Raw genomic sequence first — 12,234 nt, 5'->3', positions numbered from 1 at the left:
GCTGTCCAGCCACACTGTAGACTAGCCAACCACACCCTGACCTACTGTAACGATGGAGACTAAGCTACAGTACCCCACATGCTGTCCAGCCACACTGTAGACTAGCCAACCACACCCTGACCTACTGTAACGATGGAGACTAAGCTACCGTACCCCACATGCTGTCCAGCCACACTGTAGACTCTCGGGCAGCTCTGGGATCCAGTTCCGACTCTGCCCGTCGATGGTGCACACTGGGTATCTCGTCTTCTTGATGACCACGGCTCCCACACACTTCAGCTTCACGTGGAAGGCGTGGAAATACACGTGACGGTTGAAGTCATGCTTGTCACCGAGTATCTGAGTCCCACAGTCACGCCAACCACAGGAGAATCCTTTCTCTGAAACAACAAGAGAATCTTCCAGAAATCTCCACTGGTACCCTGGAACCATCTACTACTGATAAATTGTATTACCTCCCTTGGCTGGCTCCGCCTGCTCACAGTAGCTAATCTGACAAGCCATTAAAACCAAGCTTGCCAGTGTTAACAAAGATGGCGGAATCAGACGCCAGGGGTCGAAATAACCCATTGCCCGACGTCCGAGTCCAGTGGTTTTTTCTGTCGGGCAAGCAAATTTGTATATCACACTGTACCGGTGTCTAGTTGACATTCCAATGTTAATTATGTTGCTTATTTTTAAAAATCAAAAAGAAAACGGCCAGTATAGAGGACAAAGTTATCAGGGCAAGTGATTTCACATGTGCCACTGTACCGGAGTACACTAGCAATTTTAAAGCATTCCACCCCTGGACGCGATGCTTAACTGCTCGCTATGCGACTCAGATTTAGGGAAATAATCAGACAGACAAATTGACAGGTCTGAAACGTTCAAAAAATATATACAAGAACTCATTCTTCCTCTTTCAGGGTACCTTTGCAACAATTGTTTTGCAAAGTTTAATCTATTAGATAAAAATCGACTTCGACATTGAAAACAAAGTCAACAAACTCCGAATTTCAAGGCAAGATATGATAAAAGCCTTGTGATTGGTACGCTCAACTTCCCAGCGTAGACAGCTGATTGGATAAAAAGCCAGCCAAGAGAGGTAATACAATTATCGGGCCAAGGACTAGATGCATCCAGGGTACTAGTGGAGATTATCGGAATGTATTCCCCGGAGATTATCGAGGATGGAATTCAATTCATCATTAACAATCACTAAAATCGAAGATTCATGAAAAGGAGTGTTTCTGCTTGAGTTTGGATGTTATTTATCAAAACACAATATGCATATTTGAATATATCCATGTGAAGCTGGATGATAGTCAACATGTCTAACTTGACAGTAATGTGATCATTGTTGCCATGAAGTAACACAGACAACGTGGCAAAAACATGTCAGATAATATGTTCTGTTATGGTTTCACTGGATATATAGAGAATACTAAACGATGTCCTGTGTAATACCATATTTATGGGGGGGGGGGTGTAGCCTAGTGGTTAAAGCGTTGGCTCGTCACGCCGAAGACCCGGGTTCGAATCCCCACATGGGTACAATGTGTGAAGCCCATTTCTGGTGTCCCCAAGTCTGGTTGTTGCTGGATTATTGCTAAAAGTGGCGTAAAACCAAACTCAGTCAGTCAGCCATATTTATGAAACGAATGAATGGTTCATGAGTTTCATAAATATGGTATTACACGGGACATTGTTTAGTATTTTAATTATTACTCACCCAACATTAGCAAAACAATATCGAGCAAAGTACTTCTTTCCTGAGAATTCAACAAGTGTGATGACTCTCAGTCTCAGCTTTCCGCAAGTCAAGCTAGGTCTAATATTATTGTGACAGAGGTATTAGCATTGTGACGTCATAACTGTAAACCACTTTGACGTCATACTTATGGCATCATGAGATGTTATTACACAATGTGCAATAACATTGTAAAACTATTAAACAGTGATATCTTCAATAGATGAGTAATGAAATGAACAATACACCAATTGCATTCATTACCCAATATTCCCATTTGTTACCTAATATTAGTGATATGTATCATAACCTTGTAGATTCATGGCAGCCTCAGTGAACACTGACTTTGGCAGCAGCGAATGCCACTGACTTGATTTTATCAAGTTTATCCCTGCAAAATTTGGCGACATTTTGAATGGCAATTTGTCAAAGTCTTCACTGAAAAATGAAATTATGAGAAAGCCTGTCTTTGATGTCCACGGATCTCCAAGTGACCAAGGTCGAAGACAGCTAGACAGAACTTTCAGTTATCACTGCATTTGGTCGCTGTGAGTAACTGTTAATAGGGGTGATATGGTATGCTCTTACCACAGTACGGTACGTATTGAGGTACAAGGCCTTCGGTTCGGTATATGAGATATGATCATAATGCAGAAAAGAAAAGAAATGCACAGATTTTGACAAAATGATTCGATTTCAAGACTGACTGAGGTTGGTTTTATACCGCTTTTAGCAATATTGCAGCAACATCACGGCAGGGGACACCAGAAATGGGCATAACACATTGCACCCATGTGGGGATTCGAACGCGGGTCTTGGACGTGACGAGCCAGCGCGTTAACCACTAGGCTACCCCACCGCCCCTTGATTTCAAGACTTTTAGAAAAGGTTTTAAAAGGTTAAAAACATGACGAAAATAACGATTTTTTAGCGCATTACCGGTATATCGAACCGAAGGCAAACTACTGCGGTATAATGTTTCACCCCTAACTGTCATTATATGTCAATGTCACTGCACTCAGTCATGTGGCAACAGTAATTCTTAATCATGTAAATAGTCCTCCTATCAGTTACAGACGTAACGGTAATTCTAAATATCAAGGAACTTATCAATGTGGCAATTGTATCTCTAAATATCACTGCACCTCGTCACTATAGCAACAGTTATTCTAAAGATCCTTGTTGCCAACACTTTGCCAGTTGTAGTTTCATGCCCCATTATGTTTAGGGTATGATATCGCTTGTACAATGGCTGAATCTACAAGTGAGCTCAGCTGATATTAATTCCACATACTAATCAATAAAATAGTGGTGGTGCGATTAATTGAAATAATCGAAGATTGGTCGCAATGACTAAACGACCAAGCAATCGATCATGTTTTCTCATAGTCGAACACAGACAATTCTGGAACACTTGTTTGCATTAACAATATTTTTCACAAGGTTGGTTTTGTCTGTTACATTTCATAAACATTACAAGCTCGTTCCAAGTCAGGATTGAATTTATCTTAAGACTCCAGGAAATTTATGTTCCTAACATACTAGTCCTCCTTTAAAGATGTTAAATTTGCACATGCATTTTGTGGAATTTGCAAAAAGACTTATAAGAACTACATGTTTTTTCTTTGTTTTTTAGTGCAGTAACAAACATACCCAGAAAAAATTGATAAATGATGCTGACCAATTATTTCCGATGATTGATCGGTTGTCTTGAACCAATCATCAATTATGAGATTTTATCCAATTCCCAACACTACAATAAAAAGAAACAAAGTCATGCCGTATACCAAAAGGTTTTGGGCGGAGTCTGACCCACCTTCAGACGTTGCTGTGGAAACAAGGTTCCAAATGTGAATTCCGATGTGACGGAGGAAGTCTGGGATGTCCGTGAACTGCTCGTCACAATCACCCCACTCACAGTCGTACACCAGCTCACTGTCTGCCACGTCCACACGGATACTGGCTTTCTTCTTCTGGGTGTCAGCCATAACAGCGACTCACCACTCTGAAAGAAATTACTCAAATTAGAAATGTGAAAATCCAGGTTGGAACCTGTCATCAGTAGTGGTGTTCCGATGATCAAAAAATAATCATCAAAAATTGATCGAAAGAAGGATTAAAAATGATTATCGATTGTAAAAAAATATTTTTGATTAATCGGAATTTTGTTGTTTTTGTATAACACCCTTGAATTAAGTATACTAACCATTTAATTTGATGAATATTCACGAACAAACATGCGCTCAACAGCGTAAGGCTCTGCGCATTGTAAAATTTTAACCACTTTTATTGTTTAATTACAATTCCAGTGTATTACTTGCATGCATGCATTTCATTGCATGACAGTATTAGTTAAAAAAACCCATTAATTAGAAATAACCTGGGGAAAAACCCTTAAAATTGGTGATTACATTAAAAATGTATATATTTTGATTATAATCGATAATTCTACCATGAATCAAGAAAATACTAGATTCTGACTGGTTGTTCAGAAAAATCAGATGGCATCAATTGACGCTCATCTGATTGTAAGGCCGCTTCACCGCGCATAGACAAATCTTATTGTGAGAACTACTTCCGTTTGACCATAATGATGGCGGATCATAACAACAACTCCATGGATTTTGACGCTGACTTTCGATTATTCCACATAGGCAATTGGAAATTTTTGGATTAAAAATGCGTTTGATTTCATTGCCCTTCACTGCGTACGTATAGAACACTGCCGCACTACTTCAGCTTGACTACCAACATGACTAATATCAACACAACAGACGTGATGGAAATGCCGATAAAACATTTATTTAAACCCGAAAAATACAATTATATGATCCCCCAATTATGAGGGAACCTCACTATCATATTACCTTATCATAATACACAGCCCCAAACATAAACAAAACAATATCTAACATATAAATCAGAAAGCCTTGTAAAAATTCATCCCTATCTATACAAAATATGCAGCAAAACATTAGTAAACATTTACCTACCTGGTAAATGGTATAGTTAATTCCATTTAGAATGGGAAATTTGCAAGATAGATCTAACAGTCTGGCGAAACACCACATTTATGCCACTCATAGTCATACTCCATCATATCCCGTTGCATCGTTCACAAAATAATTCTGCTCTCTACCAGCTTCCCCGCAAGGTTGTCACTGTTATGTTCATCTACTTTGAAAAACGCTTGGACACAGTCCAGTCCCAAACGATGAAAACAAAGTTCCAAGGAATCACAAGTTAGTCGCATGTACACTAAGCAGCAGCATTGTCACTCTTTTGTCGCATGCCGGGGTGGAGGCAGTACGTGAAATCATGATCGGTCGGTCATAAAAATCAACAGTCTTTGATGAGTTACAGGTCGTAGGTTGATCAGGAAAGGATCTGTTCTTCGATTCTGCAGGGTTCAGATTCAACAGTCAGTCAAGTATTGTCCACTGTCACTTCAAATTTCAACCTTTCGCAAAATGTAAACACTGGCTCGTCCGCCATTTCAAACTGTTGCGTAACTGTCTACTTCGAAGAAAATAAGTAGGTCAGACGATTCCATTATAGTGTGGCCATGGGGGTACAGTTTCACGTTTCGTGTGGAGTTGGGATGAAAAAAACCCCAAGATCTCGGGTATTACATAATTGCATTGAATAAACAGTAGTTTGATTTCTTTGGACAGAATATTGTTATGTTGTAATGTTAAAAAAATACCAACGACACCTACCGCTCCCTTCACAGATGAGTTCAATTCGCCTCTCGTCCCATGCCGGATTACGCAGTGTCTTCCGCAGAGAGAAGAAGTTCGATTTTAAATGGGTCATGGTAGAATGGAGATAACCCTAGTGTGTTTGAAAATCAGAGACATGCTTTACCGAATTGATGGCGACTAAATATTTCAATTGAAACCTCACGCTACGCGTTCAGTTCCAATTGAAATGTAGTCGCCATCAATTCAGTAAAGCATGTCTCTGATTTTCAAACACACTAGGTTTATCTCCTAATTGTTCACAAGTCCTCCAATAATCGATAGTGGATTTGATTTCCGGTTCCCAACACCCGTCATCAGCAACCAATGTCATAATAGGTGGGGGCGGTGGGGTAGCCTAGTGGTTAAAGCGTTGGCTCGTCACGCCGAAGACCCGGGTTCGAATCCCCACATGGGTACAATGTGTGAAGCCCATTTCTGGTGTTCCCGGCCGTGATGTTGCTGGAATATTGCTAAAAGCGGCGTAAAACCAAACTCAGTCAGTCAGTCATAATAGGTGACTGTGGGATCTGGTAGTCAGGCTTGCAGACTTCATTGACACGTCATAATAATAATAATAATATAATAATAATAGTCCATTTACTTTGTGCATTTATCCTGCTCAAAGCGCTGACATATTACCCCTGGTCAACGAGTACAGAACACTTCCTGTAGAGAATACAACTGGTCGCCTGTCAGGCGCACAAGGTTCAAAGTCAGACAACCATCGTATCATACCAGGTACCCAGTTCACGGCTGGGTGGACAGAGGCAAGTTTGAACGAACTCACTTGCCTAAGGTGAGACCACATGTATCACATATGCTTCGTTGTGGGGCAGGATCTATGTTCTTATTACCCACGTGGTCAACGTATGGGTAGTTGCATACTAATCTCGTACGTCACACAAGTGTCGTATCGCGTTGACCTGTGTCGTAACGACTTGACCTGAGATTCTAACGATTTGATTGGAAAACTGATGACCTCTCAGTTAGGTCACGTTGTGACGGAACTACTTGTTCATTCATAACAAACACGTGAATTCATTCATTCTACAACTTAGATGCATTGTGGGAATGTAAACATTGCGAACGTTGCCGTGTCGTTGTTTAATTGTGAGTCGAACTGAGACATTAGATCCGTCGAAAAACATAAGCGCAATGTTTCCACCCAGTGATGTTAGCCGAGTGAAGCGGTTGCAAACCAAGAAAGCGGGTGCTACGGTGTAGTTTACTGTAGGAGGCTGTCACGAGGCAATGACAACTGACATGCATCGTGGCGTCCGGTTACATAGGAAGGACACTTTCGTTTACATTATTAGGTATGTAATGAGACCTCGTTTAGTATTCTCTATATATCAGTCACTGGGTTGTCTGGTCCAGATCTGATTATTTACAGACCGCTGTCATACAGCAAGTGTGGCGTAAACATACAAACAAAAACAAATTAGAAACTTTATAACTCAACATAAGAGGGAATCGGTATTGTTTTACCCTGCTTACAGTAATATTCCAGCAATATCAAGGTGGAGGAAATAGTGGTGTTCCAACTAATTGAAAAAATTCAAAGATTGGTCGAAGTGACTCAAAACGACCAAGCAATCGATCACATTTTCTCATCATCAAACACAAACGATTTTGGAACTACTGTTTTAGTGTTTGAAACACTTGACACTGGAACATATCTCAGAAGTTGTCAGGGCCTGAAACGTGTTTTAGTCTTAGAAAACTCACTTCACTTACTGAAAAGTCATGACTGAATCTTTCATGAAGACTCCGGGAAGTTTATGTTCATGATATATTTGTCATCACTTTAAAATAGCAAGTTGCATCATTTTACATTGGATGTGAAGTTTGCAAATGCAATTTGTGCAGTTTCTAAATATAACAAAAAAACAACAGAGAACCATGTTATACTTATCTGCAATAACAACCTGAATAGGAAAATCTGAAAAATGATGCTAACCAATTCTTTTCGATGATTGCTCGTTGGTAATGAACCAGTTATATCAACTGTGAGATTTCAACCAATTCCCAAACCTAGAGGACACCTGGAATGGGCTTCATACATTGTACTAGGGATGTCACGATACATAAGTTTCATGGATCGATACGTATCACGATACCCAAGTCACAATTCGATTCGCATCATGACACCTATTTTTGCGGGATTATTGCGTAAGTTTAGTTACATTTTGAACATTAATATTTCATTTGTATAATTGTCCATGAAAGGATCAACATTTGTGATTCTCAGAAATTAAAAAGTTCTAATTTCCCATCTTTGTGCATGAAAAATAATCATTTATAAATCTCATAACATCAAAAAACATGATACAATTGCAAAATGTAAATGATACATAAACATATTTAAACCCGATACTTTCAAAACTAAATATAGACACAGTTTTGAATGTATCGATAATTGTATCGTCTTAAGAAAAGTATCGATGCATCGATGTATCGTGGCATCCCTACTTTGTACCCATGTTGGGAATCAAAATATGGGTCTTTGGCGTCACAAGCAAACTCTTTACAACCGACCCTCATTGTACAGTAAGTAGGAATTGCAAAAGAAAAGTAGGTATCTATAGCCTAAATCAAAGTACAAAGAATTCAGTAAAAACAATTCTTTACACATTGATAAATATACCTGTTATAGAGACAAGCTGGAAGATTCTCTCACTAAAATTGAGAAGAAACTTGGGTTATTCAATACCTTTATGGTTTTGTACGCAAGCAACTGAAAATTTATTTTGTTATTGTGCATTAGTATGGATATTTTACCCAAACATAAAGCTTATCTGGGCATGATTTAGGTGAATGCCAAACATAATTTTGGGTCAGCTTTAGACAGGGGCCATGAATAATGTATATTGATTGTGATGTTGTATGCTGTTGCTGCAAAGGACACTGTAATCACTTACCTCAGATTTAGCGTTTAGTTATTGTCAATAACATACTTCTAATATGGCTTTTTGAATGCCAAAGAAACCTTTGTCATTTCTCATTAATGACATGAACAACGGAAAAATGCCTCACTAAGTTTTAAAACACATTATTATCTTGAAAACAGGCCATCCTCCGAGTATATACAATGTCTGTGTTGAACAACACATCTGTCATTTAGAAGATAAAGCTACTCGGTTTTCAATTTTGCGGTCCTTTATCGTTGATTTAAGACCGCTAACTGTAATTTAAAAACCGAACGTGTTAGCGTGAGGTTTTAAATTAGACATTTAGCGGTCTTATTGATCTTTCCTACTGTATGACAATCGACTCGCCCCAATTCAAGCCGTGAACTCGCTAAGTTTAGTCGCCACTAACTTCATTCACGGAAATAATTGTTGATAACCACCCTACTATTCCCAATTTGGAAAAGACCTGACATGCCATGTTTTATGTGGGATACATGGACAGTGGAAGTGGAAGGACTGGGCATTATGGCCGGGACGGAAGAGGTCAGGTTAGGACGTGTGGGCCGGCGTGTGTTGTCGACGTCATGCCCGCCATATCTAGACCCGGTTTGAATATACTGCCGCTTTTCCGCTGCTGACGGATTTTCCAGCTTCATAGTTTCTTCACTGGGATTAGGGTCAAGAAATTCTTCTTCAAACCATTCGCTTTTTACTTCAAAAACACCAAAGATGCTGCCAAGGTAGAAATTGCCGATGTCTGACATGTTTGTTTACAAACAATGGGGTCAACGAGTTCGTTGTATTCATATGCGGTGAATCAGTCACTTTCATTAGCGGTCTTAAACTGCCATTTAAGTACAGTTTTGACGAACTCTCAGCCAATCAGAATCGAGTATCACACCATGTCGTGCTAGAATCAAGGGTAAACACTATCATCAGAAACATACTTGTATAAACCCAATGATTAATAAACAAATCGGGTTTGAAATAAACTGTTGTCTAGCGACAGTTATCTTTGGTGTCTTCTCAAATCATCTACAGTCTGGGTTAAAGTAAATTAAACTAATAGTACAGTCGTGAATTGTGTGGGTCCATACAATAAGTTGTCAACAGCCAAAGCTTGTAATTTACAAAACATACTTGTTCTGGTTCCCATCTTCTCATAAACAATGTTGTCCATGAACCTTCATTATTTATGAGAAAAATTGGGAATACAAATTGAAACAAAGTTTACTTGAGCAATTTCCTTTTTCAGATAGTATATATCTGGCTTTCAATTCAGGTGAGCTGTTGTAAATTACTTGTGTATCATGTGAATATTGATCATGGTCAAATTTCGCCATGAATTCACGACAGACTGATGATATGTAATGGATATGACAATTCCTATATTGTCTACGGTGTTTTCTGGTCGACATTGTTCATTTAGTTGAAGATAGGGACGTAAATATTCACAAACAAACTGCTCAACAGTCACACGGCCGTTTGACGTCTCCCACCAACAGGAATTAACTGCTGACGATGGCACAAGAACTTCCCGGTTTTGACACAAAAGTGTGTTATCTGGCTCACCTCTCCCGAATTATAAAACACATATGCTTCGTTCTATGACATATCCGTACAGTGAATGTGTATGTACTCACAATTAACGATAGAAATTTCACAAAGCGAAGAAGTTTCTCCCGCGTTTTCAATCGTTCTCAACAGTGACGAGGTCAAGGACGTTGAAAAACCAACTTCCGCCAGCTGACTTCCTCATCCGGTACTATCAACACGTGCTTTTGTTTACACTCTATGTGTCGATATCCAAAATGATACAGCCAGTGACTCAGAACTATACACGCATAAGATATGGACGCGAAACCAACAAACAGCAGCCAAAAAATATTATATAACTAACAAAGATATTATAACTACATAGGACGACAAATCCTAACTGGGGTGATGACGATTTCAAAGGAGGTGTGTGTGTGTGTGTGTGTGTGTGTGTGTGTGTGTGTGTGTGTGTGTGTGTGTGTGTGATGATGTGTGTGTGTGTGTGTGTGTGTGTGTGTGTGTGTGTGTGTGTGTGTGTGTGTGTGTGTGTGTGTGTGTGTGTGTGTGTGTGTGTGTGTGTGTGTGTGTGTGTGTGTGTGTGTGTGTGTGTGTGTGTGTGTGTGTGTGTGTGTGTGTGTGTGTGTGTGTGTGTGTGTGTGTGTGTGTGTGTGTGTGTGTGTGTGTGTGTGTGTGTGTGTGTGTGTGTGTGTGCTTCCACTCATTTTGTTCTGGGGAGGTAGAGAGGGTCAGCAATGTACACATGTACTAGGGGTCAGCAATTATGTACATAACAATATTTAAAAAAATAATCTTCAAACTTATGGGAAGGGAGGGAGGGGGAGAGGGGAGGGAGGGGGTCATTGATTAGTACATAAAATTTAGTGGTTTTGGGTTTGTTTTGTTTTTGTTTTGTTTTAGGGGCAGGTGGGTGGGGTATCATTCACATAAAAATCATCATCACCCCCCTAGCCATGAATTATGAACCGGGCCTTACTGCATCAAAATGCAATACCAGTGTGGCAGAAGCAGATTTCCTGTATGTCTATGCAAGGTATGTAATACCGGAATGATTAATATTTTTTTTTATAGTTCTAACCATCTTATTTTTTTATATTGTTCAGTCTGTCTAAACATTGCTCTATCATTTGTAGCCCACTAACAAAACAGCCTCACTTCATGCTTGGTGGCGCGTGGTCCTGTGCTTAAAGCTCAGGGTTCCGTTCCACTAACCGATCTTATCTAAGATCAATCTTAGCAAGTTACGCCAATTTTACAATCGTCTTAGCTAAAAGTTACACCCGTTCCACTAACCGATTTTAGGCCGATTGTAGCCGGTCCCGATCTTACGATCCGATCCAAGCTTAGATCGAGACTCTTTTGTGCGAGAGATAGAGGAATGCGAGGCACGAGTTTTCTCCCTTTGCATAGTCTAGCAAATGATGGAAGTAGTTTAAGAACCAACTGAGTGAGTGAGTGAGTTTAGATTTACGCCGCACTCAGCAATAGTCCAGCTATATGGCGGCGGTCTGTAAATAATCTAACTAAGATGCAGAGCGTTCACTAACATGAGCGTTCATGTTAGTTAACGCTATGTATCTTAGCTATAAATAATCGAGTTTGGACCAGACAATCCAGTGATCAACAGCATGAGCATCGATCTGCGCAGTTGGGAACCGATGACATGTGTCAACCAAGTCAGCGAGCCTGACCACCCGATCCCGTTAGTGGCCTCTTACCACATGCATGGGTTATTGAAGTTCAATATTCTAACCCGGGCCTTCATTGGTATTTTTCCAACCAAGTGTAAACGTGGAGAAAAAGGCTGAAGCAAAATATTTGGGTAGTGAGCACCTTGGTTTCAGGTGCAAGTGCGTGTGAACGCTGGGTATCAGGCATAATATAATAATAATAAATGCATATTCATAGTGCGCCTATTCCACATCCTGGGGCATGCTCAAAGCGCCATGTACAGATAATTTACAAGAGAGCATTTACATCCGAGATTGTAAGTAATAAACTGAGAACAGATTTTAAGTCTGGACTTTAAAAATGTCAATTGTGTCAGAGCTTTTAATATGTGCCTGAATAACACGCGGTCTGCCTTTAGCCTTTAAAATCCCCTCCAAATATGCGCAGTGAAATCAAACATATTTGTATCTTTTGTTTCAGAACATTGTTCACTTCACGGCTGTCCCTACTCTTAACCATGACGTTGCAATATTGTTGTACAATACAAATGTGTTACACCGACTCGCTCGGTTGTGTTCCCATAACGACAGTGGTCAGACTGGCATGACATTTGTAAGGCTTC

At 39.9% G+C, this 12,234-nt stretch overlaps 1 protein-coding gene across 1 annotated transcript in view; it reads right to left on the bottom strand.

The window, feature by feature from the left end:
- The window catches only part of LOC124260484 (histone H4 transcription factor-like), a 93,573-nt gene extending 83,474 nt beyond the window's left edge, over nucleotides 1-10,099 (bottom strand). The window contains exons 1-3 of the mRNA XM_046694816.1: nucleotides 10,031-10,099; nucleotides 3,549-3,737; nucleotides 154-380 (exon numbers count right to left, since the gene is read on the bottom strand). Of these exons, the coding sequence (XP_046550772.1) occupies nucleotides 154-380; nucleotides 3,549-3,720 (399 nt within the window). The 5' untranslated portion in view covers nucleotides 3,721-3,737; nucleotides 10,031-10,099. The remainder of the gene's footprint in view (nucleotides 1-153; nucleotides 381-3,548; nucleotides 3,738-10,030) is intronic.
- Nucleotides 10,100-12,234: the final 2,135 nt, after the last annotated feature.

The sequence above is a fragment of the Haliotis rubra genome, unplaced genomic scaffold (genome assembly GCF_003918875.1).
Source record: "Haliotis rubra isolate DU_JTF1 unplaced genomic scaffold, ASM391887v1 Scf765, whole genome shotgun sequence".
NCBI classification, from domain to species: Eukaryota; Metazoa; Mollusca; class Gastropoda; order Lepetellida; family Haliotidae; genus Haliotis; species Haliotis rubra.
The sequence above is the reverse complement of the archived record's forward strand: the minus strand, read 5'-3'. Positions and strand labels throughout refer to the sequence as shown.